Below are 8,414 nucleotides of genomic sequence, written 5' to 3'. Positions count from 1 at the left end.
GCTTAACTAAGGACTTTTAAGCAGTGTCACAGGTAGCTAGAGCCTGGTGTCTGATTTAAAACCAGGCTCCTTTTGTGTGTAAATGGGTTAATTATGTTCGAAGACGATTTGACGTATTTGATTGCTTTTCTGATTAATTTTGACATGAGGATCACAAAATGATTCTTTTAGACAACTAATTTCTGAACCTCTCCTTTGACTTGTCTTGATGATGCACTGGAAATTATTGGTGTTTCTGATGCCGGTGCTTAAGAAGCTATGTTCATTTTTACAAAAAGTGTCTTTTTAACAAAATCTGTTCAAAAGCTATTTCTTGCAATAGAAGATTCGTTGAATGTCAGATGTTTGCAATAAATTGTGCTTGAATGAAAAAGGCACTGACTCAACCATAGTCCTAGTTACCATCCCAGTGATGAGTAAGAGATCACAACCATCATTACAAACTTTATATGCAAGTTCCATGATTGGATGCCCAAATTATTTCTTGTGTCAGTGTTTTGCTCATTTTGGAAATTAATCGTGCCGTGTTTTCCAACACCCTTTGCATCTGCAATAATACCGCATTATATAAAGGACTGATAGGAATCCATACAACATTTGATCTGTTTATTCTCATTTTAAGTAAGTTTATATTTAATTTCCCATAACTGGATCACTAATTAAAGGTATTTTGATTTAATAAAAGCCCATAAATGTGTTAAATCCATTCAAAATCACATGATGTATATGTAGAGTATACATATGTTCCCATTCAGGTTATTTATTAAACTTCTTATTTATTAAATGTGAGTAGTATTTGTCGCAGCTATTGCATTCAGAGCCACACTGACCAAATCAGGTCTTTTTAAAATTAACTCATTTTACTTTTTTTGTTGTTAACTTGTGAAATTTGAATAGATGGAGGGCTTAAACTTTTTTTTGTGTGTGTGTGGTTTATTAAAGTCTGTTAAAACGGCTTTGTTTGTAGATTCCCCCTTTCTTCTGAGCAGTTTCACAGTTTGGCTTGTGGTTTCCTGCGTACAGTTCCGGTAATATTGCCTGCTGGATTATCAAGAGGTAGAAGAACCTGAAAGAGAGAGAAAAAAGGGGAAACCTTGAAGTATTCTAACAAATAAAGGATTTCATGGAAGCTTAAATCTGGGAGACTAAGATTCTATCGTAATGACAAGGTGATAATCCAAGCCGTAGGATCCTTGTGACCTTTTCTATGAGTTGGATCAATTTGTGTAGGTCAATAAAAAACCCTTGGTTTGGCTCACTGATAGCAATGAGCTGTTTGCAATCCAAAAGTCTTTTTTTTTTTTTTTGTGAAAACGTGTTTGTTCTTTTTTTCCCCCCATAACTCTGGCTGATGTAACAAAATAACATTACTTGGCATTGTATTTTATAAATAAAAGTTTAAATCTATTTAAATCATTGCTAAACCACCATCACATTTCAGCTGTTATTATTCCTGTGGTGTCTGTTTTAAATCGTTAAGATGATTTCTGTTCATTTATCCTGGTAACTGATCACCTCCCTGAATACACTGACTACATACACAACTCACATGATTCAATATTCATGCTAAAAAACAAATGCTGAAAAGATGTTTCCATGAAAGCAAATTACACTACAGGGGTAATGCCATTGCCTTCATCTAAACAAACAAGTATGTCACTCATATACTGTATAGCAAGCACTGTCGGCTCACAGCAAGAAGGTCCGGGTTCGAGCTCTGTGGCCGGCGAGGGCCTTTCTGTGTGGAGTTCGCATGTTCTCCCCGTGTCCGCGTGGGTTTCCTCCGGGTGCTCCGGTTTCCCCCACAGTCCAAAGACATGCAGGTTAGGTTAACTGGTGACTCTAAATTGACCGTAGGTGTGAATGTGAGTGTGAATGGTTGTCTGTGTCTATGTGTCAGCCCTGTGATGACCTGGCGACTTGTCCAGGGTGTACCCCGCCTTTCGCCCGTACTCAGCTGGGATAGGCTCCAGCTTGCCTGCGACCCTGTAGAACAGGATAAAGCCGCTAGAGATAATGAGATGAGATATACTGTATAGCAGCCAGGCCGATCATGAACGACATCACCGCCTTGTTTGGTTCCTTGTTTCGATCAGTTTTGCATAAAAGCAACTACTAAAAACAGACATGATGATGTCTGAAGGAGCTCATTTCATCTCTTAGTTTTCATTGTTATTTCAATGTTATGTGACAAACTTGGATAATAATTATCCATTATCTGTAGCCGCTTATAATGTTGTGGGCAAGCTGGCGCCTGTCCCAGCTGACTACGGGTGAAAGGCGGGGTACACCCTGGACAAGTCACCAGGTCATCACAGGGCTGACACATAGACACAGACAACCATTCACACTCACATTCACACCTACGCTCAATTTAGAGACATATCTGTGAAGATACTCAGTCATCCAGGTACATAGTAATCTGTGGTTGGTAGAAGAGAGCAACTGGACTTGCTTGAAAAGTCTTGAAGACGTTTCGCCTCTCGTCCGAAAGGCATCCTCAGTTCTGTCTGTCTAATAGGGAGTATCCAGTATTTATCCTCTCATGGATCATCATAGAATCCGAATCAGAATGCTGATGGCTGCATTGTAGGTGGCTGATAGATGTCTTAGACACCCACCTCTGTTCAGTGATGGTCGTTCCAGGTTGACAAAAATGAATGATCCTCTCTGGCTAAGATGTCTGCCAGATGACTGAGTATCTTCACAGATATGTTTCTATGCACTTTGGGATGATATCCCTTCGACTGGTGCGGGAGTATGAGAGGACTTCCAGAAAACTGGCAGACATTTTAGCCAGAGAGGATCGTTCATTTTTGTCAACCTGGAAACGTCTTCAAGACTTTTCAAGCAAGTCCAGTTGCTCTCTTCTACCAACCACAGGTCAATTTAGAGCCACCAATTAGCCTAACCTGCATGTCTTTGGACTGTGAGGGAAACCGGAGCACCTGGAGGAAACCCACGCGGACACGGGGAGAACATGCAAACTCCGCACAGAAAGGCCCTCGCTGGCCACGGGGCTCGAACCCGGACCTTCTTGCTGTGAGACGACAGCGCTAACCACTACACCACTGTATAATAACCAGTTTTTTTTTAATTGATTTGTGTTTAATGCATAGATTTAAAGCTTTCATTTCTGCAGAAAAATCCAGTTAAGTTTGAGCAGCTACCAGCTGCCAAAACACTGGTCTGCCAACTGATACCAGCTTCCTTCTTAGTAGACTAAATTGCTCAATAAATCTCATCTCATCTCATTATCTCTAGCCGCTTTATCCTTCTACAGGGTCGCAGGCAAGCTGGAGCCTATCCCAGCTGACTACGGGCGAAAGGCGGGGTACACCCTGGACAAGTCGCCAGGTCATCACAGGGCTGACACATAGACACAGGCAACCATTCACACTCACATTCACACCTACGGTCAATTTAGAGTCACCAGTTAACCTAACCTGCATGTCTTTGGACTGTGGGGGAAACCGGAGCACCCGGAGGAAACCCACGCGGACACGGGGAGAACATGCAAACTCCACACAGAAAGGCCCTCGCCGGCCATGGGGCTCGAACCCAGGACCTTCTTGCTGTGAGGCGACAGCGCTAACCACTACACCACCGTGCCGCCAATTGCTCAATAAATGTGTGAGATTTTGTAATTGCATTTTTCTTGTGTTATTTTCCACTGTAGCATTAGTTATGGCAATTCAGAAACAGTTTCCGATCTCCTAACTAGCAAAGATTGAGACTAAATATACATCATAATCAGGCAAAAGATTCTCTGACCAAAAGATTTAAAATTATAAGCTCCCCAGACTGGGCGGCATGGTGGTGTAGTGGTTAGTGCTGTCGCCTCACAGCAAGAAGGCCTGGGTTCGAGCCCCGTGTCTGGCGAGGGCCTTTCTGTGCGGAGTTTGCATGTTCTCCCCGTGTCCACGTGGGTTTCCTCCAGGTGCTCCGGTTTCCCCCACAGTCCAAAGACATGCAGGTTAGGTTAACTGGTGACTCTAAATTGACCGTAGGTGTGAATGTGAGTGTGAATGGTTGTCTGTGTCTATGTGTCAGCACTGTGATGACCTGGCGACTTGTCCAGGGTGTACCCCGCCTTTCGCCCGTAGTCAGCTGGGATAGGCTCCAGCTTGCCTGCGACCCTGTAGAACAGGATAAAGCGGCTAGAGATAATGAGATGAGATGAGATGAGATGAGCTCCCCAGACCAAAAAAAAAAAAAATTGCATTCACCCATAGCAGTGCCTTACTGAAAATTGTCAATAGATAATGAATGTACACTGGCAGTCAATGAAAAAGTCCAGGTCAATAATTCAACATATTATGCAGTACGGAGTTGGGGAAATGTTTGTTTTGAGATGTTTCTATTGAATAGCGTGCACAGAAGTCATTAATGACTTCTCCTCAATCCAAACATTTTTCAGTAGTCTTCAGGGAGTGGTCTTTAGGAATCAGCTCAAAGTGCTGTTTTGGAGAAAAACAAAAATTTGTACACGGTTGAAAGGATGGGTTGGATAGCCTTTATTAAGGCCATGAAAAAGCCGACTTTTGTATTCCTTATGTCCAAGATGCCACGGTTAAATCCAGATGACAGATGGCGGGCCCTCGGCATGGTGCAAGCTGGCCTAAGTTTTTCAGAAGTTGGGCGTCGATTGAATGTCCAAACCCTGCCATGGCCTGCGTATTCACCTGATCTCAATCCCATTGAGCATTTATGGGATCACCTTGGTGTTCAGATCCAGAACCGTGTTCCTCGTCCCATGAACAGAGGTCAACTGATCCAGGCTCTTCAAGAGGAGTGGCAGGCCATTCCACAAGACAGGATTCGCCGTTTGATACGCAGTATGCGTCGCAGACTGACGGCTTGTATTGCTGTTGGTGGGGACAATACTCGGTACTGAAGCTGCAACTTTCCAATTACAGGGTATCCATTTTGTTCGGACTGTACATTATCAAAGCTCACAACAATTGTGATTTTTTGTTTATTCATCTCGAGTTAAATGTCAGTATATTGATCTGTAAGCTTCTAGTACATGATTTCATAACTTATGAATAAAATTATTTTCATAAATGTCACCTGGACATTTTCATTGACTGTCAGTGTATCTTAGCATAAAACCAGACCCCCCCCCCCCCCCCCCCCCCCCAACCCCCCAGATTCTGACAGACTGTTATCTGTGTTTCATGTCCAATCACAACACAACACTGATGTTTCCAGACCCAGGATGCATAGATCCAAATCTGTGTAGCTTGTTTGATGAGATCACATGATGGAAAACCTGAGACACTGAATCGGCTACAAATTTACTGGACCTCAAGCCTAAAAAGAAAAGTTTACTTTCTATTAATTAGAGCATTAACTCGAGCAGAATTGTTCATGCTGTCAGTGGAAGAGTGGGCTACAATTCTTAAGGTGATGGGAGGTCTAAAAATATATTTGTATTAAAAGAGAAATGACACAGGTGACATTTTCTTTGTTCAGGAAGCTTATAAGCCAGTAAATAAATAATATTTAGTAGTATCTTAAACATGCTTTGTAGAAACCAACCTCATCCTTATTGGAGAGTCCGAGTTTAGTCATGTCGATAGTAAAGTAGTGCTGGTTTGGCAAGATGATTTCAATCTCCTCGACCTGTTAGACAAAATAAAATAGCTTGACATAAAGGTGCAAAATGTGAAATGTGTTTTTAAAACTGACCATCAAATCACATCAATCAGTATGACTTGCCTCTGGCACTCTCTCAAGAGCAAGAATCTGTGCATCATAGAGTGTCTTCTGAACAGATGGTGAATACTCCCCATGATCGTAGGGGCCAGCAAACTTCTCGATGATGCTGTCCTTTACAGTTTTCCTGCAAAGGCAGCATGCGTTACAGCCATCTCATGCATTTTTTGGTATTTTACTTTATCCTAATTGAATTAGCCATTTTTAAAAAAACAAATATATACATATATTTACCATGCCAAGTCAAAGTTTACTTCCCGGTACTGGTTATAGCGCCACCTAGCATAGATCGAGGTACAGAAGACTCTATCCTTGGTTTCCTGCAGAGTGGTGAAGTGGTCTTTCAGGAAGCCCTCAAAACCTGACTGTGTGGTCTTCAAAACCTTCATGTCTTTGATTCCACTGTGGATCACTGCATTCTCTGGTAACATGCACAAAAGTGGTGTCCAATCTTATCCACTATGGGCTGGTGTGGATGCAGGTTTTCATTCTAATCAAGCAGGAGCCACACTCCACATGTTGAATTAATTGAGCCCAGCTTTCTAGATTACCAAATGCTTGGTTGGAATAGAGGCCTGCCCCACACATTGCCTTTCTGGATAAGATTGGCAACCCATGATGGACAGCAACCAAAATCAACTGAAACTAGAAGGGCACTTGGTAGAATGCATACTTCCGCCAAGCCATACATTCAGATGTGTATCAAAATCTATTCACTTGTTCCTTGGCCCATTACCCACATTTTGTCAAGATTTCATCAATATCCATTGACTCCTTTTTGAGTTTCATTGGGAAAACAAATAAACAAACGGAGGGGAAAACACAACCTCCTCCAACAAAGTTGCCGGACGTAATACATCTTGTTTTTATACTGAAATCTCCTATGATTTTGTGTGCAGGTTTTTTTTCTTCATAACAAATAACATCTAATAACTAAAAGCAGCAGTTCTGAATAACTGTTGTTCTATGTACCCTGGATAACCATAATACCTTCTGATACAGTATATGTGCCCATTCACGCCCATTACCTTCCAACAAAGACACAAAGTGAAAGATGACAGCATTTGCAATTCATAACACATTTTTCCAATCAACTCTCTCACAGAGGAGTCAACATTTTTTGACCGATTGCTGGCAGTGAAACAGATAATGTATTGCCATTGCATGCCACACACAAGCAATATCACGGTCTCATTAGGAGGTCATCAGTGTGCCTGCGTTCAGTGCTTTGGCTCTGGACTTTGTCTAATGAGATGATGTGACAGACAACCCAATAGTTGTATTATCTACGTACATAAATAAATCTGTACTGAGTGGGTCCATGAAATTTATTTCACAGTTAATGGTGTACAAGACTGCAAAACATTTGAGGGACCCTAATGTAGAACCTTCAGTGGCACCTGTAAGCTCTCAAAGTCTGATCCAGACTCATTTTCTGGCATTGATGAGACTGGAGTTGAAGATGGAAGTTCAGCTAGGTTGTTATTAAGATCGTTCTTGGAAGAGACTTGATGAAAGAGCATCCGTACACTTCTCCAATGAAGAACAAGAAGATAAGTGACTAGTCATTGATTTTAGTAAAAGACATGAGTTTCACAGTTTTATGGGCTCAGTTCCCGACTCATTGATTTCAGCTGAACCAAGTCAAGACATTGATTCACCAAGAAAGTATCACAGATTACTTTATGGACTTCTTGAAACAATGTGAGCTTTTGAGCTTGTTTGTATTTTCACGTTATCAACAGTTGAAACATGTTGATACAGCTCGTCACTGGGGCAGTACCATCTTAGGTACTTTTTTTAAATACCCTTTAGATACTGCTTCGGAATATATATATATTTGGCCCGAAATAGGTACACATAGTTACCTTGAGTTCCAGTAATGAACCTTAGGGGATACATTAGTGTTGACTGTACCTTGAGGCCAGAAATGGACTCCTAATGTACCCCTATTTCTGACAGTGTATATAGCAGTTACACTTTTAACTTCTATAATATTTAGGCCATGCTGTATTAGGTTTTTGATAGGAAGCCATCATCAAATAAATTATAAAACAGAAATCTATTTTTCTCATAAAACAGGGGATATTTCAAACTTATTCTACTGAATATAAATATTAAATATTTGTTCTTCTCACCATTTCTGTACTGTTCAACCTCACAGAAGCGCAAAGACTCTGGAGAGAAGATGAATGCATGGGAATGTTGAACCAAATTCTGGAAAATAGGAATTATACTTAGTACTTATTAGCATCATAAAATGCAAGGACATGGGAAAAAGACATCACTATTTGTGATCATTTCTGAGTTAGCAAAACCTTTTCAAGTCTTTTCCATGGGGCTTCCTCAATGTTGACCTTCACTCGTGTCACATGTTTGAATGCTGTCAAGAAATGATTGCAGATGTCCAAGGCAAAGCCCTCAATGGTTTTAACCTGCAGACAAACCCAGAATGTTCACCTAGGCAAGGCAAGGCAAGTTTATTTATATAGCACATTTCATACACAGTGGCAGTTCAATGTGCTTTACAGAAGTAAAATAAAATTATATAAAATAAATGGGGAAGAAAAATAATAAGAATTAAACAATAGTAGAAATAAAATAATAAAATGAAGTAAAAGTTCAATTAAAAAAACAGCAGAATAAAATAGAATAAAAGTTAAGTAAAATTTAAAACATGCAGAGACTGTAAA

At 40.8% G+C, this 8,414-nt stretch overlaps 1 protein-coding gene across 7 annotated transcripts in view; it reads right to left on the bottom strand.

Moving 5' to 3' along the window:
* Positions 1-4: 4 nt before the first annotated feature.
* uox (urate oxidase) overlaps positions 5-8,414 on the bottom strand; it is a 78,529-nt gene continuing 70,119 nt past the window's right edge. For all 7 annotated transcript variants that reach the window (XM_060941561.1, XM_060941562.1, XM_060941563.1 and 4 more), the window contains 6 exons: positions 8,040-8,156; positions 7,860-7,938; positions 5,956-6,142; positions 5,725-5,848; positions 5,545-5,628; positions 5-1,066 (listed from right to left, as the gene is read on the bottom strand). In XM_060941561.1, coding sequence (XP_060797544.1) covers positions 992-1,066; positions 5,545-5,628; positions 5,725-5,848; positions 5,956-6,142; positions 7,860-7,938; positions 8,040-8,156 — 666 coding nt within the window. In that variant the 3' untranslated portion in view covers positions 5-991. The remainder of the gene's footprint in view (positions 1,067-5,544; positions 5,629-5,724; positions 5,849-5,955; positions 6,143-7,859; positions 7,939-8,039; positions 8,157-8,414) is intronic.

Source organism: Neoarius graeffei, chromosome 15, assembly GCF_027579695.1.
Source record: "Neoarius graeffei isolate fNeoGra1 chromosome 15, fNeoGra1.pri, whole genome shotgun sequence".
NCBI lineage: Eukaryota > Metazoa > Chordata > Actinopteri > Siluriformes > Ariidae > Neoarius > Neoarius graeffei.
This window is presented reverse-complemented; position numbering and strand designations above follow the sequence as displayed.